This window comes from Rhinichthys klamathensis, unplaced genomic scaffold (genome assembly GCF_029890125.1).
Source record: "Rhinichthys klamathensis goyatoka isolate OS25496 unplaced genomic scaffold, OSU_Roscu_1.1 h1tg000133l_1, whole genome shotgun sequence".
Classification (NCBI taxonomy): domain Eukaryota; kingdom Metazoa; phylum Chordata; class Actinopteri; order Cypriniformes; family Leuciscidae; genus Rhinichthys; species Rhinichthys klamathensis.
Window position 1 is genome coordinate 3841966 of NW_026606668.1, and position 25889 is coordinate 3867854.

At 40.4% G+C, this 25889-nt stretch overlaps 1 protein-coding gene across 1 annotated transcript in view; it reads right to left on the reverse strand.

Moving 5' to 3' along the window:
* The window catches only part of tll1 (tolloid-like 1), a 68258-nt gene extending 42778 nt beyond the window's left edge, over positions 1-25480 (reverse strand). Inside the window, exons 1-4 of the mRNA XM_056256907.1 lie at positions 25244-25480; positions 23621-24027; positions 10632-10742; positions 4278-4358 (exon numbers count right to left, since the gene is read on the reverse strand). Coding sequence (XP_056112882.1) covers positions 4278-4358; positions 10632-10742; positions 23621-23798 — 370 coding nt within the window. The 5' untranslated portion in view covers positions 23799-24027; positions 25244-25480. The remainder of the gene's footprint in view (positions 1-4277; positions 4359-10631; positions 10743-23620; positions 24028-25243) is intronic.
* Between the last annotated feature and the right edge of the window lie 409 nt (positions 25481-25889).

Here is a 25889-nt window from a genome sequence, read left to right on the forward strand (position 1 = left end):
ATAACGTCTCGCAAGAATGGCCAGCTTCGGGAAGCGACTTTCATTTGCTTGTGGATGTTTGCTTCGCAAGTGATATTGTATTGTACTTGTAACTATTGCTGTATTTTAATACCGCGTAGCATATTTTGCAAGTAACTTCGTCGCCCTTTCTGTCGAAATGGTCCACACAGTGCTATTTTTCGCTCGCTCGCTTCATTTTGCTTGCTCAGCAAAATACAGTGGTGTGAAAAAGTGTTTGCCCCCTTTGTAAATATGATCAGAGATGGCTGTAAAAAATAAATCTGCATTGTTAATCCTTTTGATATTTTATTTAAAAAATTTGAAAAAATCTAACCTTTCATTGAAGTAAAAGAATTGAAAGTTGGGGGAAAATCACATTATGAAATAAATGTTTTTCTCCAAAACACGTTGGGAACAATTATTTGCCCCCTTTTATTAAATACTTTTTGCAACCTCCTTTTTCCAAGATATCAGCTCTGAGTCTTCTCCTATAATGCCTGATGAGTTTAGAGAACACCTGACAAGAGATCAGAGACCATTCCTCCATACAGAATCTCTCCAGATCCTTCAGATTCCCAGATCCATGTTGATGCTTCTTCTCTTCAGTTCAGCCCACTCATTTTCTATAGGGTTCAGGTCAGGGACTGGGATGGCCATTGCAGATGCTTGGTTTTGTGCTCAGTGACACATTTTTGTTTTGATTTTGATGCTTGTTTTTGGATCACTGTCCTGTTGGAAGATCCAACCACGGCCCATTATAAGATTTCTAGCAGAGGCTGTCAGGTTTTGATTTTTTATCTATTGGTATTTGAACGAATCCATGATGCCATATATCTGAACAAGATGTCCAGGACTTCTGGCAGAAAATTAGGCCCACAACATTAAAGATACAGCAGAGTATTTCATTCTACACATGGGGTACTTTTTATACCTGTATGAACCTAACCCATCTTAAGTGTTTGCTGCCAAAAAAGCTAATTTTTTTGTTTCATCAGACCATAGAACCCATCCCATTTGAAGTTCCTGTAGTGTCAGTTACTTTTCAAACGTTCTATGGTCAGATGAAACAAAAAAAAGAGCTTTTTGGCAGCAAACACTTAAGATGGGTTTGGTGCACACAGGGATAAAAAGTACCCCATGTGTAGAATGAAATACTCTGCTGTATCTTTAATGTTGTGGGCCTAATTTTCTGCCAGAAGTCCTGGACATCTTGTTCAGATATATGGCATCATGGATTCGTTCAAATACCAATAGATAAAAAATCAAAACCTGACAGCCTCTGCTAGAAATCTTATAATGGGCCGTGGTTGGATCTTCCAACAGGACAGTGATCCAAAAACAAGCATCAAAATCAAAACAAAAATGTGTCACTGAGCACAAAACCAAGCATCTGCAATGGCCATCCCAGTCCCTGACCTGAACCCTATAGAAAATGAGTGGGCTGAACTGAAGAGAAGAAGCATCAACATGGATCTGGGAATCTGAAGGATCTGGAGAGATTCTGTATGGAGGAATGGTCTCTGATCTCTTGTCAGGTGTTCTCTAAACTCATCAGGCATTATAGGAGAAGACTCAGAGCTGGTATCTTGGAAAAAGGAGGTTGCAAAAAGTATTTAATAAAAGGGGGCAAATAATTGTTCCCAACGTGTTTTGGAGAAAAACATTTATTTCATAATGTGATTTTCCCCCAACTTTCAATTCTTTTACTTCAATGAAAGGTTAGATTTTTTCAAATTTTTTAAATAAAATATCAAAAGGATTAACAATGCAGATTTATTTTTTACAGCCATCTCTGATCATATTTACAAAGGGGGCAAACACTTTTTCACACCACTGTATGTCTGTAGGCACCCTTGAGTTAACAAATATAGGCTGCCGCTATATAGTATTTTTTTTATAGTATTTTTTTTAACCATGCAGCAAACAAACAAAAAAAACCCTACAATTTTTTTTTTTTTTTTTACTGTTAAACTGATTGTATTAATCGGTCAAAATTTTTACTTTCGGTTAACGGTTAAATTGTCAATATGAGCATCCCTAACTAGCGCACACCTCAGGTGGTGGCTACCATCATTTCAGCTAAAGCCTTGTCCACGAGAGCCTTGTCCATGCTCTGAAGTGGAACCTCTTCGTCACCTGGTGTTCTTCTCGCCGAGAAGATCCCAGAAAATGCCCGATCAGGCCTGTACTCTCCTTCCTCCAAGAAGGGCTGGAACGAAGGCTGTCTTCTTCCACCCTGAAGGTTTGTGTGGCTGTGATCTCTGCGCACCACGACCTTGTGGAGTCTAAGACAGTAGGACAGCACGACCTGGTCATCAGGTTCCTTAGAGGGGCGAGGAGGTTAAATCCTCCTCGCCCCCCACATATGCCCTCTTGGGGCCTCACAGTTGTTTTATCTGCACTGCAGAGAGCTCCCTTCGAGCCATTGCACTCAGTCAAGCTAAAGTACCTCTCCATGAAGACGGCGCTCCTGGTTGCTTTGGCCTCCATCAAGAGGGTAGGGGACCTGCAGGCATTTTTGGTTGACGAAGCGTGCCTGGAATTCGGGCCAGCTAACTCTCACGTCATCTTGAGACCCCGGCCTGGATATGTGCCCAAGGTTCCCACCACTCCTTCAGGGATCAGGTGGTGAACCTGCAAGCGCTGCCCTCGGAGGAGGCAGACCCAGCCTTGGCACTGCTCTGTCCAGTACACGCCCTTCATGCTTACGTAGACAGAACGCAGTGTTTCAGGACCTCAGACCAGCTATTTGTCTGTTACGGTGGGAAGCTGAAGGGAAAGGCTCTCTCCAAGCAGAGGTTATCTCACTGGAGAGTGGACGCCATTGTCTTGGCTAACCAGGCGCAGGGCCTGCCATGCCACCTAGTGGTGAAGGCACACTCCACCAGGAGTGTGGCTTCCTCCTGGACTCTAGGACATGGCGCCTCGCTAACAGACATCTTAGAGCTGCAGGCAGGGCGACACCTAACACTTTTGCGAGATTCTACAATCTCAAAACAAGGAGGGAACGGAGAAGTTACGTCCGCCTGCCACTACCGCTGTACCGCTGAAAAGGCCGGAGCGCACAGTCTGGGATCCTCAGCAGGTAACATAATGTGAGATTGCACTCGCGGCTCCTTTTATACCCACGTGGTGGGGCGGAGTTTGTGATGCAAATTCCGCAGACCCATGGTATTTTCATACAATTGGCTCGTTTTCTAATACTCAAAGGTGATAAGGCTCTCTAGCGAAACCCCCAAGTCAGTAACTGACGTAACGTCTCCGTTCCCTCCTTCAGGGAACGAGGGTTACATACGTAACCGAGACGTTCCGTGTACTGGTGACTCGAGAACTGTTGTAACCAATAACCAACTCTTGACTCGAGAGAGAACTGCTACAGTCTACTGCTGTTGACTCGAAAATTACTGCCATCGGATCACTGTTATATTTCCAATACATTTTATTTGTTATACTTTATGCTTTTCAGCAAAAGACATTAGAAATATAAATTTTGCCCCCTTTATGAAACACTTGGCAGACAGTCCTCAGATCAGTGTACAGTTGGACTAACTGGAGTGCTGAATGAGTTGGAAAAAAACGGCATCATATGATCATATACTCTTGAATATCTGGCTCGTTTCGAGACGGTGTGACTGTCAGCACGTCTGAAAGTGTGAAAGTTGTCTCAAATTACAAACATAAGTTCTATAATTCTCAAACTGAATCAAAACGCATGGACTATGCAAATACTAAACAATAAAAATCTGTATTAATTAAGAGACACAACAACTCTGAAATATTGTGGAATGAATGAATTCAGTGTTTCTTACGGGTGAATAATTTCAGAAGAATTAAAATTGGCAATACAAAGGCTGTGTGTTCAAATTGAAATAATTATGCTGTTAGGTAATGGAGTAACAACTAATATTTTCATCCATACTGTGACGTACGTCCAAATGGAACAGATTAACCGATGAATTTAAGAAAGGGACGGGATTAAAGCGGACAAATGATTGGAGAAGTCTGGCAAACGTCACCAGAAAGAAGTCTGTCGTTTCACCGGAAGATTGAGTTATCAATACTATTTAACAACTAATAAAAATAAAATTAAAAATTAAAAAAAAAGAATCACATACATGGATAAAATCAATTGTTCACACAATAAGATGCATTTATAAAATATTGTAAATAAATTTTAATGCTAATTTCTAAAGGTCTCGTTGATGGTGCTGTGGGGTAAATAGGACAAAAACATTTCCAGTGTTTCATTTTTGTCTATGTTTAAAGGGTGAACTTACCAAAACCCAACCGTCGTATTCTGTCAAGCAACAGATATAACGAACCTTTCTTCTTACTGGGATTATGCTCTCCTAGACCACCTGAGAGAAAGAAACATACGAGGGAGTTATAAAAAAGAATGGGAAAAAATCCAAGTCCAGGCACTCAGTGGGATGCAGAAGTTAAAAAGCCTTTATTATTTTAAGGGCTAAACCATTAAAACCTCAACGTGTATCGGCCCACTGGCCTTCATCAGGGTGTTGGTAACAAACAGACAGAATCAAGTCATACTTATAGTTGCATTGATTACAATTGATACAAGGGAGTTATTTGAAGAATGCTGTAAGAGGGATTTCATAATGTTATGAGAACATTGTGTGGGTGTTGTTGTTAAGCATTGAGTAAACACTACTGCTTATGCTGCCTTCACATGCTATCGGAATTATCAAAAATACGATAATTAGCCCTCTCAAGTCATTTTTACCACTGGGGATCTCTGGGATAATTTTATTATTCAAGTTGCCGAGTTGGGCGGCTGCTGTGACTGCTGTGACTGGTATTCTTTGTTAGTTTTTTTTCCCACTAGATAGCTACATCGCCCTGTCTTGTCGTTAAAGTAGTGCATATTTACATATATGAAAAATGTGATAAGTGTATTGTATGTTAAATAAGTGTTTTGTATGTTTTATACACAGCGAATTTCTGAATTGTCAGCAATCTGTCTATCTAGATAGCGTGGTGAATGTTTATATTGTTGTCAATGAATGGGATGCTGATTATCATTTTGGATTTAATAAGATTTTCCAAATAAATAGGCAAAAATAAATCTGGTGTCCCCCATGATTCCTGTTCTTTCCAACAACAAAAGTACCTGAATGCGACAAGCTCGTAATCACAAGTGGGAAGTAGGAAATGTTTGATAGCATGTGAAGGCAGCATAATGTTACATGAACGCAGTCTGCCATTATTAAACCTATTTTATCCATTTATTCTCACCTCTCCTCAGGCCCCGTTCGCCACCCTCTTCTCCTTCATTCAACATCTCACCTACTCTGTTCTTTCACTCCCAGGGTTCTCACTGAACACATTTCTGTTCCTCTGCTATTTTCCTTTTGCATTTATTCCCTCTCTCTCTCTCTCTCTCTCTCTCTGGAATTTCTCTGATGCGGACAGGAAAGTGAGGAACAAACAAAACTCTAAATCCAAGACTCAGGAAAAGTCTGAGCTTTGGGATTAATGTGCGCACAATCTCACACACATTGTACTGGCAGGTATACAAGTGTGTGCTGCTGTCTACATGACAGCATCCTGATAAATCTGGAAATATCAAAGGAGGACCTGTCCTGACTGGTTTGAACATGCATCAGTTCTCCTGCTAATCATGGTCCTGATGCAGTTTGCCCTTTTGCCCCGGTGGCACATCCTGTAACAACCCCACTCAGAACGGAAACGCAAAGCTGAATCCTTATCGTCTTTTTGGTCTCACTTCCGTCTTTGTGCTGCCAAAGACTCAGACGATGATAAAGGTAATGTTGCTGACAATGCCGCTACCAGCAAGGTAAAGTTCTCTTAGTCTGTGAGTAGTCATTACTCATACCAATGATTGTATCATGTTTTAGACACACTGACAGTTTTACCTTAACATGCCATTGGGAAAGACGTGCACACACACACACACACATGACTGGTCAGTTTAGATAACAGCAAGGAAGGATTTTGTTAACAATGTTTATTCTAACTTACAAAGAAACACACACACACACACACACACACACACATTTCTGCACTTTTCTCATTACATAAGGAGTAAAAGACAAAGACCTTGCTATGCAAACACACACAGTTGTTTGCTGATGGTGCAGTGGAGTTGAGACAGGAGCATTTATCAAGTCTAATCACTTGAAGCTATAAACTCCCCAATAACTCCTCAATATCCCCACACATTCTTCAACTTCAATATGACTTTAATGACTTTAAATCACCCACAGCCCACAACACAATCATGGACATCTATTCCATCCTTATGACAGCTCAGCATCTCAGACTGATCAAGACATTATCCTAAATACACAATCCACAGAGGCTACTGACTGAGTGTGTGCCTGTTTCTATGTGCCACCCTGCAGTTGAAACTGCACAGAGGCCAGCGCTACATCAGAGAATTTAACGCCTGGAGGAAGGTCTGACATCAGGATGAAAAAAGCACATGAGAGGCTTCAAGGACTGAGTCAGACAGAAGCGCAAACCTTGAACTTGAACAAGTCATTGTTATTGTTCTGCACCAGAAACCATTTACAACCCTTAGCAGCTGCTGACTGCAGCTTTAACCTTGTCTACTGCACATCTGCTACTGAAAAAACATGTGCATCAGAATCTTAAACAAAACTGAGGACGTCTCAGTCAGTTGTGAACGCAGTAAGGCTCAGAACGATTTACAGACAGGGCCAGATGTATGTACATTTGCGAACGCAGCGTTAATAGCGCCATGGCCAAGGCACAGAAAGCGCTTGATGTGAAATCGCAGTGTGCGTGTTATGTAGCAAACCTGCAGTTCATCAGGTAATCAGCGCCTGATGCTATGACTGTTTGAAATTATCCTGATGCCAGTAATTGTAATGTAGCGAGGAGTTTAACTACTGCTGGAATGAAATGTGAACGCTGAGTCGGAGATTCGATGTCATCTTTGATTTCTTCCAGTAACTGTAATATTGCGTAGCTGCTTAATCTGTAACGCTTAATGATTTCATTTTCACTCAACTGAAAAAGTGTGATTCTTGTGGCAAAAATCTTTTCAGCTCGTCTCCTTTGTCAGGGTTCTGTCACTTCTGTCTAGTCTATTTCTTGGTTTTGTGACAGAGCCCTGACACACCTGTCTTATGTTGTCTGTGCCTTGTTTCATGTGCTTTCGTGTCTTGTGCTGTGTAGCACACAGCTTGTGTTTTACACTAGTTGTGTGCTTTCATGTTGTCATGTTTTGTGTGAACACGTGGCTTATGAGTGTTTTCATTAGCTGTGTGTTCATGTCTCGTTTTGTGTGAGCACATGGCTGGTGATTGGTTTTACTGACCATGTGCTTGTGTTCAAGTCACGTTTGGTGTGAGCACATGGCTTGTCATGTATGTTTCCTTGTGCCATGTGCTCTCCTGTTGATTGTCTAGCCCCTCCCATCTTGTTACCTGATTATTGATTCATTTGCCCCACCTGTCCTCGCTCGTTACCTCCTTTGTTTGGTCTCCCTATTTATTCTCCCTGTGTTTGCAGTCCTGTGCTGTTTCGTTGTTGCATGTACCAGGTGTGTTACCCCTTGTTTCAAGTCAGTCAAGTCAAGTCATTTGTTTTCCCCTACGGGGTAGTTTTGTTTGTATTTTTGTTTTGTTATTATCATTAAAGAACCCATTATCTCTGCACCTGAGTCCTCGCTCCTTTCACCTCCACCACACCTGACAGAACGAAACAGCCATCAGAAGACTCAGCAGAGAATGGGCATCTTCTTGTTTCCAGCCCTTGCCCCTCCACTCGTCAGACGATGGAACGCTATGGCAAGCTCTTTTCTCTTCGCCAAGGGGGCTCCACAGTAAAAGAGTTTGCCCACCAGTTCATCATCACTGCGGAGGGGCTCGACCTTAACAACACTGTGCTTAAAGACATTTTTAACAGCGGCCTGAACGAGCCTGTCAGCGCCTGGGAGATGGAAATGTTGGGGATACTGTCTTTCTGGCAGTTTGTGGGGTTTGTATACAACCGTGGGGAAGAGGGTGGTCTTCCGCCTCTTGGCCCACCTCCCATTTACCTCACAAACTGCCAGGTCCCCAGTCCTCCGATGACCCCTTCGGAGAGAGGGAGGAGGAAGAACGGGTCCACCTCTTCTGCCACCTATCCTGAGGCGCCCGTGAATGCTGGATTTCCCCCAGAGGTGGCCGTGAATGCTGCATTTCCCCCAAAGGTGGCCGTGAATGCTGCATTTCCCCCAAAGGTGGCCGTAAATGCTGCATTTCCCCGAGAGGTGGCCGTGAATGCTGCATTTCCCCCAGAGGTGGCCGTGAATGCTGCATTTCCCCCAGAGGTGGCCGTGAATGCTGCATTTCCCCCAGAGGCAGCAATCTCCACACCATCGCCTTGCAGACGTAAGCGGAGAAAGAGAAGCAAGGCTTTCTCTGTCTTAACAAGTCTGGTGCTCCCAGAGCCGTCCACTTTCACAGTCGAGCCCCCAGTGTTGGCCGAAGAGGCTGCAGCGCCCCCAGTGTTGGCCGAAGAGGCTGCATCGCCGCCTCGCTCAAGGAAACAGAAGGAAGAAGGCTTCCTGTTTACCACAGGGCCTGGAGGTCGTTCCAAAGCCTGCTGTCAGCCCAGAGGCCGTCCCCATGCGCCTTGCCCTTACGGCGCCGCCCATGCGCCTTGCCCTTCCGGCGCCGCCCATGCGCCTTGCCCTTCCGGCGCCGCCCATGCGCCTTGCCCTTCCGGCGCCGCCCATGCGCCTTGCCCTTCCGGCGCCGCCCCAGCGCCTTGCCCTGTCGGCTCCGTCCATGCTGCCAGTCAGGCTGGTTCCGCCCAAGCTCCAGGAGGCTGTCCCAGAGCCCGTTGCTAGCCCGGAGGCCGTCCCAGACTCACCCAAATGTCTTGTCCTGCCAACCCAGTCTTTGCTGCCTGACCCACCCTGGCCTTCTGCCAAGTATTCAGATCCGCCTGGTCCACCTTGGCCCTCATTCTGGAATCCTGAACCGCCGGAGCCTGCCTGGTCCGTCCCCCCGGCACCGCCCTGGCCCTCTGCCAGGACTCCAGACCCGCCGGAGTCCCCCTGGAGCGCCCCTCCGGCAACGCCTTGGCTCTCTGCTGGGACTCCTGATCCGCTGGAGCCTGCCTGGTCTGTCCCACCATGGCCCTCTGCTGGGACTCCTGATCCGCTGGAGCCTGCCTGGTCTGTCCCGCCATGGCCCTCTGCTGGGACTTCAGACCCGCCTGAGCCTCCCTGGCTCAACCCTCCCGTCCCTCCCTGGTCCCTTATAGAGACTTCCTGGACTGTCATGCTGGCTCTGTCTTGGCTCCCCTCCCTCCCTCCCTCCCTCCGTCTCTGTGTTTTGATCTACCCGTCGTTGTCTGTTGGTGAGTTGTCATGTTCCTGTCTTTTTTTTTTTGTGTTCCTCCTTAGGGACGCCAGGTGGCGTCCTTTAGAGGAGGGGTAGTGTCAGGGTTCTGTCACTTCTGTCTAGTCTATTTCTTGGTTTTGTGACAGAGCCCTGACACACCTGTCTTATCTTGTCTGTGCCTTGTTTCATGTGCTTTCGTGTCTTGTGCTGTGTAGCACACAGCTTGTTTTTTACACTAGCTGTGTGCTTTCATGTTGTCATGTTTTGTGTGAACACGTGGCTTATGAGTGTTTTCATTAGCTGCGTGTTCATGTCTCGTTTTGTGAGCACATGGCTGGTGATTGGTTTTACTGGCCATGTGCTTGTGTTCAAGTCACGTTTGGTGTGAGCACATGGCTTGTCATGTATGTTTCCTTGTGCCATGTGCTCTCCTGTTGATTGTCTAGCCCCTCCTATCTTGTTGATTATTGATTCATTTGCCCCACCTGTCCTCCCTCGTTCTCCCCCTTTGTTTGGTCTCCCTATTTATTCTCCCTGTGTTTGCAGTCCTGTGCTGTTTCGTTGTTGCATGTACCTGGTGTGTTACCCCTTGTTTCAAGTCAGTCAAGTCATTTGTTTTCCCCTACGGGGTAGTTTTGTTTGTATTTTTGTTTTGTTATTATCATTAAAGAACCCATTTATCTCTGCACCTGAGTCCTCGCTCCTTTCACCTCCACCACACCTGACATCCTTAGCCTATGTCCTTAACCTTGCTAGGATTACTGCTGCCATTTCACCAGAAGGCATATGCCAGGAAACCCGCTTCCTAAGTTACACCTGCTTTTAAGAGGCGGAGAATTTTCAGCGCAAAAAAGAGGCGCGCTTTCACCGGACTTTTCTGTACATAACGTGGAATACATAATTAAGCGAACTTTACGCTTCCTCTCCCATCTCTTTATGTGACACTCCCACTTTCCCCATGACCATACCATGAATGCATATGCATATGGAAAAATGCATTTTGCCATTTTCAGTTCCCGCGACATGCAGTCTGCGCTTTCATCTCGGTGCGTCCCATTCGTACATACCTCGCCATGGTTTTATGCGCACTTTGCGAAACAAATACGCCTGAACTGGGCGCAAAAGCGTTAGTACATCTGGCCCACAGAGTTAGATTCAAACTGCTAAATCGCAAGTGTTTCACAAATCTTAAAAAGAACTGGCTCATAAGAGTAATTTCTTTGCAATTTGGCCAATTTGAAACTTTTGTTGACAGGAGTCTGGGGCCCTGTGATATCTAATGTGTCTTACCAGATGTGTGTCCCTGTCTCCCATGTGACTGCTGCGAAAGCTCTATCGTCCCATCGATCTGAAACATTTTCAAGTCCTCTTCATCCAAGGCAATATCTCCCCAAAATACAGCTGGAAAAAAGAAACAGAGAAGGATATTATTAGAGGACACAAACACACACTTTAGCAGCATCATAGATTGATGGTCTAAGTGCTGGCAGACACGATTACGACTCAGATCAGTGTGGCCCGAGCTATTGACTGATGCTAGTTTAAGGTTTGCTGCATATGCAATCGATCGACAAGTTAACATGAGAGGAAACATCTTGGGTTGTCAATTTTCCCTTCACTCTCGCACCCTCAGAATGATGCTGATTAAAAATTAACAGGGAACACATACATACTTCCTGTTGGGATCTTACCAACCCTGTTCATATAATGTCTGCATCACGCTTGTCCCAACATTCCTAACGTTCAACTACATTAATGATTAATGACATCATATCATACATCCTTAAATTAGCCTGTCGCCAAGGAAGTCATAGAGATGGCCATGAAAAGGGAGATAATACGTCATTTGTGTGTGCGAGTAGTTTTGGCAGGTCATTCACTCCTCAACCTTGATATAAAACAATAAACAATGAGGACCATGCTTTAAGCTATCTTGATTGTTCCATATTGGAATAAACATTGCCTTTGTGCATGCATGTGTGTGAGCATATGCGTAATTATGTACACTTAACGGTGCACTGCACTATTGTTTGTGAGTGTATGCGCACGTGTACAAGCATCCATCCCTCCCCCATCAATTCCTTGGACATTGTTCAGCCTGAATCGGTGATTGTGCTCCGTATCACATTCATATAAAGCTGGAGTCTCCTGTGGGTCCCACCCTTCATAGAGAACTAATATTAGCACTGATCTAACCCCACTCCACTTATCTGTGGGACTCTCTGCTACAGTTCACTGCACCTTAAAATAAATTCAAATATAAATTAGAAAATAAAATTATGAATGTAAATTTAATAAAAATGTAGTTTTATAATTACATTATATTTTAGATTAAATAATATTTATTTTAGAATTATTTTGTACAATATTTAAAAAATATTATTACATTGTACATTTTTCACACATATTAATGTAATTTATTTTAATCAAATGCCAAGTTTTACTTACAGAGAACATTTGCAGGAAATTATATAGTTGTTAAAATTATACAGAAAATTTCAGGAAAGGAGTTCTTTTTTTATATATTTAAAGATGCAATTGCAAAGTTGACTTTTTACAGTAAATCACTGTGTGGTCTTGAATTGTTTTTTCCACATCACACACAGGTACGGTATTTGTCCATCAGCACAAGTATACAAATCTAGCCCCTAGACAGCTTAAGCATACGCGTATTTCAGTTTCTGCTGAATAATTTTATATTTAAAAGCTGGCATGAGGTCTCTCTGCAGTTTTCATAACAGCCTTGACAGTGAGACAAGACAGCGTGAAATATGTCTGCATGTTAAGGCAAAGTGCCTTCGACTTGACTGCAGACGAAAAGGCTTTGTGTTGAATTTGTACATTGATTTGGCAAGTCTGGGAGTGAAGCCCAGTAATGCCTCAGCAATCATGTATTCGTTTAACATCAATGAGTCTTTGACAGCACATCTTAACTTAGCACCAGTCAATAACTTCAGCCGTGATGATCGATAGACACAGAGCAGAGGCTGTCTACTTAACAATCAAACTCTAGGTTTGTGTTCAAACTCTAAATCAAATGGTTTGTGACTAACATGTAACCATCACAGTCACATGGGATTGTTAATTGTATAGTGTCTCTTTCATTGAAAGTTAAATGTTAAAAGTCGAATCAAACTCATAGATTAACAGCTTTACATCTGCTCAAATGGGAACAAAGTGTCATCCGGGGTGGTTGGGGGATACGTTTTGGCGAATATGAAATGCTAATCTCAATTCCAAGGATATTGTAGCGTGGTGGGAGGCGTGTTTTAATCTGGGTGCAGTGATATCCGCAGATAGAATTGTGAATTAAAAATGGGAGATTATCCTGGAGGTCACACTACAGTTCCAAATGAGATACACCAGGTTATCCTGGAAACATCCAAGCTGCATCCACTTTGAGTGAACTTGTCTCAGCAAGAACATAGACACTAAGAAATATTTTTTTGCCTTGGAAAAGTGATACATTCAGTTAACCACTTAGTTTCTCAGATAAAAGCTCTGTTTCAAAACTTAAACAGCATTTTTATGCATTATAAGCGGTGATCTTCACACAATGCAGCATAACTATCCAAAATTGTGGTTAAAGCAAGAATATAAATACACTTTCTTATTTTATATAATATTTATGTGCTACACTAAAACTAGTGTAGGATTTCCTTTGAAACAGTTTTCACTAAGAAATTGCTAGTAAACTGCACACATAATTACAAGGAAACAAGAAGTAACACATTTAATTAAATGTAAAAAAAAAATTGAAAAGCTAAAATAGTATTTTCTTGTCAAATATACTTCTTATAATTCAAATATTTCTTGTAAAATATACAATAATCTTTATTAAGAATTTTCAAAAATTATTTCACAGTATTTTTTATGTATAATATCTTATAACTTCAAGCATTGTTAGGATCAGTTGTAAGTTTTTAAATGCAAAAAACATGCTGTGTGTGAATGGCTCCTTAGAAGGCAACTGTCTATGATATCAAGACAGCTCATTAGGCTTTAGAACAGAGCTGACGACTGTATACTTGAATGAATAATGGCCACTGATCACCTTCTCTTGTAGTCAATCCCTTCAGTTTTGACAGACTGTTTTTATGTACACAGTGACAGCAGATGTTGGGGAGAATCCTGGAGGGAGGCTCTGATGAACACGCACTACGGGCTCAGAAAGTCTGACCATATGTTGACGCTTCATTACTGTGATGTCAGTTTAATACCAAGAATCCCTTCCTCATTAAACCCACAGAAATACAGCTGAGACTGATGAATGAGTATCATGGGAGCTGAAGGATGAGTGGGGTGTTTCTGTTTGTCAGTGACACGCGTAATCTGCGCCACATGTCAGAGAGACATGACGCAAAGCATTTTGGGTGACAGCCCAAAAAGCATTCCTGCAAGCTTGATCACAGGAAGGATCAGGGACAGACAGACACACTCAAACAAAAACACAATTCCAATAACTGCTTGATGTCACCTTGCATCCTCACAATGTTAAAAACAGACGTCTTGTTTTTGTCAGAACAATGACATTTCAGTGGATATAAATGACACTTGGCTAACTGAAAAAGTAATATTTTAAAAGACTTTCACTGGTCCTGAGACTAAACTTAACCACGTAAACTCAAATGCGTTGGAACCCACCGCTCAAGAGAGTCTGGCTGAGTTATAAGCATCAAGGGCTTGTTTACACCTGGTATTAAAATCGCTCTCTGTGAATCTGTGATGAGATCACAAGTGGTCAGCTGAGGCACATTGCAGTTAACACATGGCAGTAACATGCATCTCAAATGTGTCTCCTGTGCTTGGAGGGAACGGTCACAGATTTTGAGACTACATTAATCACTCACTATGTCAATGTGTTACTGCATGTTTATAAGGTGCAAAAAAGAAATAAAAGCACAAAACGTCCACACATTTGTGTCCAAATATATATTTATGCAAAAACAGTGTGTGATGAAATGGTGGCCAAAGATGCCTGCATGTGTATGGCAGTGATGCTTTAAAGGGTATAAATTTAAAGATCTTAAAGTCTTATGCATATAGTAGGGTTGTCACGGTACCAAAATGTCAGTAGTGAGTACCAATACCAGTAAGAATATCATGGTTCTCTGTACCAATTTCAGTACCAGAGCAAAAACTGTTGAATAGTACTTTAAAATTTTACATTAGTACATATACATAGTATATGTACTAATGTAATGTAAACAATAGTACATTTTTGTCTCATCCGTTAACTATCACCGTCATACTTTGCAGTTTCCAATTCAATCGTGCATTATAATACTGTTGTCAATTCAGAAACTTTGCAGTGCTTGGCAGCAGGAAAAACTAAACTTGTATTAAGATTGTGATTGGGTAATAAACAGTAAGCAAGAGCAGAGCGCTCCTTTTACAATCACTGAAGCTGTCAATCTCTAAAGCGATTTTTGAAAGCGATTTTACATAGATGTATCATTCACTGTCTTTGATATCCCACAATCCTGTGCTTTCTAATCTGTGCCATTTGAGCTAAAAAATAGAGATGGTGTCTAAAAATGTGTGGTTAGTGGTCAGTCTGTGTATAAATGTACGTTTTTGGCCAACGTTTTCCACCGTTGATGTCATTTCAAGCGAGATATTACTATTGTAGTTATTAAAAATTTGTTTAGTTTTCACTTCAGCTTTCTCTATTTTGCTATAGATCATTAATTCATTACGCTGCCTCTTAAGTCTGTCCGAAATCAGTTTCATGCAAAGTCATTGCCTAATAGGGTAGCAAAGTCAGCTGCCTAAGTTTTCAGATTCAGCCAACATAAAACAAACAAACAAACCTTTAAAACAAACAAACAAAAAATCCTTTTGACTACCTTGTGTAATGTGTAACTTTCTGCAAATGCAAACAGAGTTAAATAATGTATTTTTGTATATGTTTTTTTTTATAAAGTTACCATGTATCATGTCTTTGTAGAAAACAAAAATCAGAACCACAAACACTATTTTAATCAATTATTTACTTTTCTAAAAACATCCATACTGTATTCTACTATTATTTTTCTTTCTGCTAACGTAGAGATTTTTGCTTTTGAGCTATAATTAAGTTAAAAATTGGCAAGTTTAGATGTTCATGGTCTACCATAGAGTCTTATCCAGCGCTTGCATTTTTCCGAGATTACTGGAACAGAACGTACCATAACAACACCTTTTAACCATAATGTTGGAAATTTGCCAAAAAAAATAAGATTTGTAGGCTACTGTACGTCATTGTCAGTTCAGAAAGTTTTATGGTCGAAATGGCGAATAACAACAAGGCTTATAAGTGCAACAATTTGATTGAAAATTTGCATATTCTGGAGCCAATGTATATCTGTATTTATCAATGACTACTTGTGATTGTCCAAACCTGATGTTAATACTGGTCGAGACTCGAGACCACTTAAATAACAGCAATCACTGTCCTCACACTCTCAGACAATGCACCACTGTCAGACAGACAAACTTCAGTCAGTGCCACTGTCGGAGCATCAAAGAACCTTTTCACACGTCAGGATGTGTAAAGCCGTTATTGTTTAATTAGCGAAACACATTCTAGGAGGAAGTGTGCGGATTGCTGACTCATTATTCCCTGCTCCAAAACAAACAGTCCATGGCGAAACAGAGTGCTGACGCTGGAATATTTGGGAATTTTCGGAAGCTGGCTGTCCGGTCAGAGTGCTCCTGGAAATTCCTCTTTTATTAAACTCGACTCCACTGACCATCTCCATTTCACACATATATAACAACTCTGATTATGACAAGCTGATTTCAGAGAAAAGTAAAAGTAAATGCAGTCAAAGAGCCAAGAGCAGTCTGATGAGGTCTAGAATGCTTTGAATTTTAATGTGAGTGTGTCGAGACATGTGAAGGCAGGCTGTCTCATGTGTGATGTGCTTTATATTTAAGTAATACTATTTGTCAATACTAAGTCTACTAAGTCAATTTGTCAGTGTATAATCAAATTCAGTATATTTGTCCACACAACTCTATACATAAACTTTTGCATTGCATACACTTACAATACAACAGCAAGTTAAAGTTTTTTTTTCCCTTGTCACTCACTATTGCTGCTTTGCTGTGTGCACAGTTTTATGAAAAAAACGTTTGTAAGGGGCATGAATGAAGTGCGTGTGTGTGTGAGAGAGAGAGAGACAGAGAGAGAGAGAGATTCTTCTCAAGCTAAGTGGCAGGATGCAGGCTACCAGGAAGAGATAAGTGCCTGAATGAAGTGGGCTCCCACATTCGCCACACACACGCGCACATACACACACAGTGAGGGAAATCAGCATACAAAGAGATGGAAATGTGTTTAGTGCACTCTAATGGCATGAGATAAGCACACGGCCAAATATTCACATTCTGTTTTCCCAAGAACAACAGCAGCAAGATGATCAACCAAAGTCATTTCCACTGTACATACACATACAAGGTCATTAAGCAATATGTAAACAGATGGCTATGCATCTGACACGTATGTAGAGGTGGAATTTCACCCAGCTGCACCATGTAGCCTACTGTATAAAATAATTACACAGTTACACAGACTAAAAGATTAAATGAGAGAGCAGACTACTGTCAGACTGACATGAGTCCCTCCCGCACATTCATCTGACCAGCTGTTCAAGTACTACAGTGTCTGTAGTCCAAAATTAATACTACCAAATGTGGATAAAAATTGGCTTTGGTTAGTAAATTAAACAGTGTTACTCAAGGTGGCTTTATAAGGGATTAGGCTACACTGTAAAAAGCTGATTTGTAAAAATGGTGGTACGCGCTCATGTCAAATCAAGTCAAATATATTTGTATAGCGCTTTTCATAATACAAAAAGTTTCAAATCAGCCTTACAAAAAATCATGTTTATAATATCTTAATATCTTCATGCCTTAAATGGATAGTTCGCACAAAATTCTGTCATCATTTACTCACCCTCAAGTTGTTCCATCCAAACTTGTATGAATTTATTTCTTCTGCTGAACACAAAAGAAGGTATTTTGAAAAATATGGCTAATTAAAACTTTCATGGAAGTCAATTCATCAACTGTTTGGTTACTGACATTCTTCAAAATATATTATTTTGTGCAGCAGAAGAAATAAATTCATACAAGTTTGGAACAACTTGAGGGTGAGTAAATGATGACAGAATTTCCATTTTTGGGTGAACTATCCCTTTAAAGTCACATGTAGCAGATTAGAACTGGGCGATATTATAGTTTACATTTTGCAACAATACAAGAAATCAAGCAGTTGAGATATGCTGTATGTATTATATATTGTCATGTGTAGGCCTATATATGTCACCCTATATGTGAGTATGTATGCGGATAAAGTTGAACATACATGTCAGAGATCAAATGAACTCTTTCCCAGCCAAACACGGAAATTTCCGTTATTTGTGAGAAAACGCTTCCCCGCTAAACCCGGAATTTTCCGGGTTTCCGTGTTTTCATCGTTATACGCTATGACGCTGATCAAAAAACATGCGAAGAAGACACAGAAACAAGCAATCTCATATGTAATCATATGTAAAATAACGCAATCATAAACATTAAACAGCATATAAATCAGAACTGCCTAATGTTACTGAATGAAATGTCGACCCAGGATGAGTTACAGGACTGTGCAAGCATTAGGGGTGTTGATGGACTTAATTTACTCTATCTATGTGTAGATCATCTTTCTGAATCCCATCTTGACAAAAACTTGATTTTCTCAGCTTTTTGCTCAAAATATTGCTTTTTTTAATGAAAGTCTTTTTTGATAAAAAAGAATGCATGAAGCTAGTAAAAAACTTGGGTTTTTTTAAAGCAGAGGATCTGTTCTTTCTTTTGATATATTACATGTTTAGATATTTATACAAAAAATAATATAGGGATCATGACATTTTTGTGAAAATGATCAAAAACGCTGGCGGTGGCTTGCAACTTTTTAAAACGCAGGCAGGGAAAGAGTTAAAGACAAGCAACTGTCTCCTAAAGAAAACATCTGCCATGATGTTGATCTATTAACAATTTTTACCTCAGTTAAAAAATCTAGAATCAGATGTCATTTATTCATGGTTTTGTGACAGATAAAACTAAACAGCATAATTTGCTATATTCATTACATTTTCTCAAACTACTCGCCATTGTCAGTTATAGTAAAAGTTTTTTGTGTAAAGACATCATCGCTGGAAGTAGTTCTCAGCCATTAGACAGCATGATTCTGTTGTTCACTACTAAACTTGAGGACTATAAACTACAACTCCACAAAATCAAGCACTGCCCTCTATGAAACTAATGGAAAAAATGAATGTGTAGCCAATGAAGATATAGTGAGGAATGAAGTGCAGAAAGTTATCTGAGAGGAGCTGCAAACATTACAAGTGAACAATATAAAGGAGAAAAAAAGGGTAATATTATAGTATAGAGTTTTAGTGGGTGTTGTGATGGGCGATCCATTACTACAGCTTTTTGTATGTACCTCTATCGTATTCTATTTTGCACTTTACTCTTTACTCTTTTATTATATTACTTTATTTACCTGACTTTATTTATTTTCTGTATTGTATATTTCACTACTAGTATTGTGTAAACACTTTGGCAACATCCTAAATGCTGACAATAATGCCAATAAAGCTTTGTTGGCTCGATATGAAAACGCACATCAGCTTTTTTTTTCTTTCTTTTTTTTTTTGCATGTTTACCCCTTAAGCTAAGCCTGTCCGCATACACTCCAGGTATACTCCCTCGGGTTTGTTTATGTTTCTCTTGCCTAAACAAGGAGGCGTGGGCTAAATTTGCATAATCAGAAAAGATTGGTTATTCTGTGGCAACAGTGTCGTTAGGTTTACAATGTCTTAAGATAACAGAAACAGATAACATCACCTAATGACTATATAATGTAACTAGCCCTTTAGTGACCTATTGAAACCAATAGAGCTCCTGGTTTCTGTAAACACGAACCAAAGTCCTAAACAATGCACTTACCTCATTAATGGAGCTAATAGTCTTCTGTTATGTCAACCAAAACAAACCATTACTAGAAACTCATGAAGGTGATACACCTTGAACATACAGAAGTAAATGTTGATGTGTTTCAGGTTTTGCAACCTTTTGGCTGAAATTTCTAAATATGTACAACTGCAATACTGAACCAAAAAAACTTGCCTTACCGAATAGGGCTGCATTACATTGGAAAAATTTCAACAGATGACCTAAATAGCTCTATTTTGGAAAGAATTAATGGAAAATGGGGTGATTTTGTAGAAAGTGAATCTGCATAAAAAATAATAAACACATTACAAGCATTGATAAATACAATAGAACAAAGATACAAATGAAATAAAGAATTTTCAGGTAAGTCTAACAGTATTCAGGTACAGAAATTGAATAATCAAATGTAAAAATAACATTGCTTAGTCTTCACCATATAAGTAAAATTAGGGCTGCCCTCGACTAAAGATTTTTCTAAAAGACTAAAGACTAATCTCAAGTGTATCAATAAGCCAAATCATAATAATTAGCCATTAATTGCCTATACAAAGCCTAATCAGCGCTCAAGCTCACGCATAAAGCATTCCACAGCGCACCGACAAAGGTATAATGATTATGAATGTGTCGTGAAAAAACAGCAAGGAGATTGAACATTTTAATAATTTATAGATAAACCAGTTTCTGTGTTTTCAGCTGCAGTGATGAAGTTGAAGATGCTGACTCGTCATCTTTGCAGTAGTGCACGCACCTATTTGGACGTTTCATAACATAATCTGAGAATATTTGTTTTCCATTTGAATCGGTTCATTTAAGAATAGAAATTTCAAGCTTTCGATAGATGTATTTCTCATGTCTGTGAGGAAAGTTCACGCTGAGTTCCGGTTTATTTCTTGACGCGCTTAAGTTCACAGAGACCGAGGCTACAGAAAGCGCATCCTGATTGTTTTCTATATTTTACAAAAGCACAACGTTTAGTTATTGTGAGTGCACACAAATAAAATTTGTCAGTTTTGAATGACGTATTAGGCTACTCTTGATGTAAGACCAAAAATATGATAGAGTATTTTAAGTTAAATGAAAATTGATCGAGTCGGTGCCGTCATGCAGTAAGCACGATAATAGCTTCAACACTCCGCACAAACACTTGAATATGCGCCTTATAATAGCGCACATTTATATAGGTTAACATTAAAGCCAGAAGTCATGTAAAGTTGCTTATACATGTTTCAAATGATAAACCATATTTGGGATCTGTGTTTTCCTGCACATACTGTAATTACCACAAGGAACCGCCGTTAACAATCTGTCCCGCACAGACTGGTCGACTAAGCCTCTTCTAGTCAACTAACGATTAGTCGTCTATTAAGGGGCAGCCCTAAGTAAAATATATTTAATCATTGTTAAAGCAATTTAAAAGTAATTTTCTTTTTGTATTTTGTTGTATGATTAAAATTAATGACAGACAGCAGCAGGAATTTTATGCGGCTGTCACTTTAAGAGATAAAGCACGGATCCAATATAATGATACGCATCCGTTTTCTTTCTCAATTGTTTACGTTCACGTGAGCCATAATGACTATGTTTATAACTATCCGAGACAGGCATCTTGACATAATTTTCCATGCATGCGTCCACTCAAGCACAAACAGATGCGAAAAAGAACAGAATTTGGTGTTCGCGTACTTTGTGCTCGGCTCTGTATGTGCACATAGAAAACAGCGAGCGGGTTTCGAAATTGCATCTTCTTGCACTCAAATGATTTAAAATCGCTTGAATGTTTAAACTGACAGTACCTAAAACACGTGATAAAAAATTATAAACTTTCGCTCTATGACGGTTAAACATTTGCATTCATGCATTTGAAACTGTGGGGCCTGGTCCGTATGGATCACATATCAACGACGATCCCTTTACTTGACATCGCACTTCCTGCAATGTGTCTATCACTGATGTGCACATCACGATATTGATGCTAAAAGGATATATCGTGCAGCCCTATCACCAAACCCTTCCATATAGTAATTAAGGAAGTGAATAATGTCTTAATTTATAAGTGCCAAAACATGAATTTTATTGGTATGGTTAGGCCTAGTCTACACAAACGAGAAAAAGATATTTAAGCAAAAGTGTGTGTGTGTGTTATGTCAAATACTTCTGACCAATGATTAATACCCTAAGCCTGTACACAATTAAGCTAAATTTGGGTCCATTCATCTGAAAGGCACAGAGGCTCCCCCCCATTGACACCTTATATTTAATTAGCATGGCTATTTCTGCTAACACACCAACACATTGCAGATATGCTAATGCAAGTCTACACTGCGAACACGTAGGTAAAATGCTCCATCAGCTAAGAGAGTGGCGAGAGCTGGATCGAACACGCTCAATGACCTGGACAGTTTTTGGACGGTCAGCATTTCACCTGGTATGATGCAAAGATCTTTAAGCACTGTAACTGTAACAAACTTTTCCACTAATGCATATCACGACTGTAGCAACTACATATAAAGTTGCGTATTTTGAACTACAACTGTTAAAACTTTCATTTTAATATTAACATTTAGAGCACTGTTTTATCTTGGGGCCATTGTCAAAAGTAGACTGAATATTAATGGTAGCTTGTGATAGCACATTAACCATATATGAAATATTATCCTGAGTAGGACATTCAGCCATCTTGACTGTACACTGGTATGTATAAGGGAGCCAGCTGCGTACATGTTCATGAATACATATTGTACAAGCTGTCGTTTACTAGTACTAACAATATGAATTAAGATCGCCTGAATATGTGACATAAATCTGACAGAATCTCTGTGTAATAGAGATTAAAAGTGTTTTTCTAAGTCTATTTATTTATGCATGTGCGTAAAGGTTGTGTGATGATGTATTCCACCCTTTCCCTGTAGTACTACTATCAACGAGCCTGTCAAATTTCTGGGCTGAATATTTCACAGTTTGGAAAAACCGAGGTCCTCCCTGTAACTGCCAAACAGTCATACTCCTACATGCATACACCCAAACATAGACACATTAATACAAACATACATACACACTGCACGCATACAAACACTCTTGCAATACCAAGCTTTTTTTCATTCTAATAAGTAATCCATACTTGTGTGTATAGTACAGTATATATGCCCTCTGCGTGTACATGCATCTGTCTCATGAATGCCTGGAAACAATGCCAACACATTGCAGCAGAGAAACAAATGTTCAGATTTATAGTTCCTGAGTAAACATGATATATACACAAAGGAAAACGAGAGAGAATGTGGAGAGGGAGATTTGTGAGTGAATCTGTGTGTTTGCATTGGAGAGAGAGAAGAAGAGCAATTTTACAAAATATAACTGCAGACAGTGCATTTAAACATCTGCTCTGTCTTAGGTGGAGTTTACTTACACATCCAAAAGAGAACAGGGTGAAAAACAAATCATATTAATGGCCTTATGATAATCTGTATGAATATGTGTCAACATAAATATACAAATACATAAACATGCCTATGACTCTATATAGGCCTACATACACACACTTTCCCTGTAATCTTGTGCGTCTGTAATCTTTACAGTTTAATCCTTCATTAAAATATCTATAGATGTCAATCCCACTACATCTATAATCATTACACTACACAAATGTAAAACGCAATAATAATATTTATTAAACGCATATAAAAGCCACGGATTACTTGTATTTGTTCGTTATTTTTTCTTACATAATAATAACTTAAGATATTTATTGCAATAACAAGGTCAGTCAATAAACTTTGCCAGCCAGCTGTCAGCATGATAAATAAAGGTTCAGATGGACTGCGTGAACTCAGTTTCACAATCACTAGATTGATACAATAATTAAATAAAAGATATTGTAAATCGTGCAGCCGCGCTCATACTTGCACGGACAAACGTGCGCGCGGATAGCACGGGTTTATGACAGAGAAGCGCACGTGGCCCCGCGAGCCGCGGGAGAAACCGAATTAAAGCGGGCTAGATAATATCAGCGGAGGAGGAGGGTCGGTGAGAGATATTTCTACGTCAAAAGTAAAGAAAAGAAAAAAGAAATAAAGAGGCGTCGCTGACGCTCTGGTACCAGAGGACTCTGCGAGACGCGCGTCTCCGCGTAAAGAAAATAAAATAAAATAAAGTTTGGGAATAACATGCACAGCAACTCATCACCATGCAGCATCGCGTGAAGCGCAAATAAGGTGTGGTGTATCCTTTTATCACCTCACAAAAAGCGTTAACACATCAAAAGCTAGGACAAATTGCATAAAAACGCATCTTACCGGCTTTGCAGGGATCCTTGTAGTCTATCGTCTCTGTTTTCTCCTCTTCATAATAATCATAACTGTCATCATAATCTAAACAGCTGTGCACGGACACTTTGCCACAAAAAGTCAAGCCGGCCAGCAGTAGTGTGATCCAATTCATTTTACTGGTCAGTGCAGGGTGAATGTAGTCCATCTGAAGTTTGAATGAGCGCGGATCAAAGTGGAGTGTCTCGTAAGAGTCCGGTAGTTGTGAATTTAGCCCTACACGCGCCGTGTGGACATCATCGTGTTCATTATCATCATTGGTCCGGTTCGACAGACGGGGCAGGGCAGGGCCGTCAGTGTCCCCGCATCTCAGCTGGACGGCAGATACCACCTCACTTTTCTTTTCTCTTGCAGTCAGGTTTTCTGAAGAGGGAGAGCTGCAATGAAGGTCAGTCTTTAAATGAAATGAAGTAAAGTCACTGGAGACAGATGGTGAGACATGATATACATTTAAATTATTATTTAGCTAAATGAAGATGTTTAGCCTAACATATTTAAATTAACCTGAGCAGAGTTTACACCATCCCCATACAGCAAAAAAACTCGATAGATAGCCTAGATAGATAGATAGATAGATATATAAATAGATAGATAGATAGATAGATAGATAGATAGATAGATAGATAGATAGATAGATAGATAGATAGATAGATAGATAGATAGATAGATATTTTACACACTGTCAGAAACCTAAAGAACAGACATATTTTTCGTGCATTATAAACACAGGAAACTAGTTTAGGCTACTATAACAATGGTAACCGATTTCACCCAAAACGAGCCGGTAGCTGTAAAAGTCACACGGTCACTAAAATTTGCGCAATAATCCGGCAAATGAACTGTTTTTTCCGTCGCCTATACAAAACTTCAGGATGTAACGCAAGTTCCATGTAGGTGAGATCGTATTTAAAAACTGTTATAAATACAATAGTTGCTTTATTAGGAGGTGACAGTAAAAGCGGCTGTGGTGTGACATTTAACAAACCTATTTAACTCCCCTCATAAAGTAGGTCTCTCTCTCTCTCACACACACACACACACACACACGTCTCTGAAATAAAATCAGTTTCTCAGTGTGTAATTTGCTGCGTGAAGCTGCTTTAATTTGGTCAGTGTAGCCTACTGTGGATCTCAAAATAGTTGCAGCCAGCTGAAACAAGGAAGCCAAGAAATACTAGCCTACTAGAGGAAATAAGTGAGAAGGTTATAGCATATATTTCTTTTATTCAACACATCTTTAGCAGAATGTATAAACTTCAGTCAAAACGCGGAAAGGACTCATGAAGACGGCTTTGAACTCGTTTTCTAAGGTCTTGACTAATACAATTTGCCGGCGATAACCCTGGTTAAACCCTACCTTCAGGTAGACTACTCTTCTCTAACGCCTATTTACCTCAGGAGAGTTCACGGTGAAGCCGGTCCGGTTTAAGCGCAATCGTCATCTGACAGACCAGAGCGCAAGTAGCCTATATGGAGGAGCGCGAAGAGACTCACCATTACTGCGCGCTACTTTACAAACATAAAGAATAGACGCGCCGTAGTTTAACACTGTGGCGTCAAATCTTGTTAAAATATGAGAGAGACGGAGCTTACCTCAGAGAATGCCCTCAGGGTCTAGTGTTTTACAGCCTCAAAGCGCAGGCTCATCCTGAGTACTGCCCTCATATTCCCCCTCTCTCTCTTTCACTCTCTCCCTCCCTCTCTCTCTCTGGAAACACTTCTCCCACAGCCATTGGAATATTAGAGCGAGCTTGCTGACTGGTACCGCTTATTCCAAACGTGCCCATTTCCCTGGAGATTAACGCGTCTCTCTCCTTCTCTCTCTCCTGACACACACATACACAGTTACACACAGATTAGTTCCCCCCCTCCCTCATGGCAAGGTAACTGTGTGTTGACGTCACGCCATCAATCCATCAAGCCATGCCTCACTTGGAAAAAAAAACTCATGCACTGCAAGACAAGAGTGTTTGTAAACGAGCTTTACTGTGGTTAAAATGACTACAGCATGCATGATTGGCTGCTAACAAGCCATTTGTGCATCCTGATAAAAAGTCAGAGAGAATCTCCTGATAAATGGAACAGGGAACATACTCGGAAGCTTTCTCTGTATGTTTGAGTACATGCGAGTGTTTGTGTGTGTAAGGTTTTGCCTATATTGTGGGGACCAGAGTTACAAAATAGTAAAATGCAGAAAAGGTTTGTGAGATTGGAGTTAGGGGATAAAAAAATATCATTA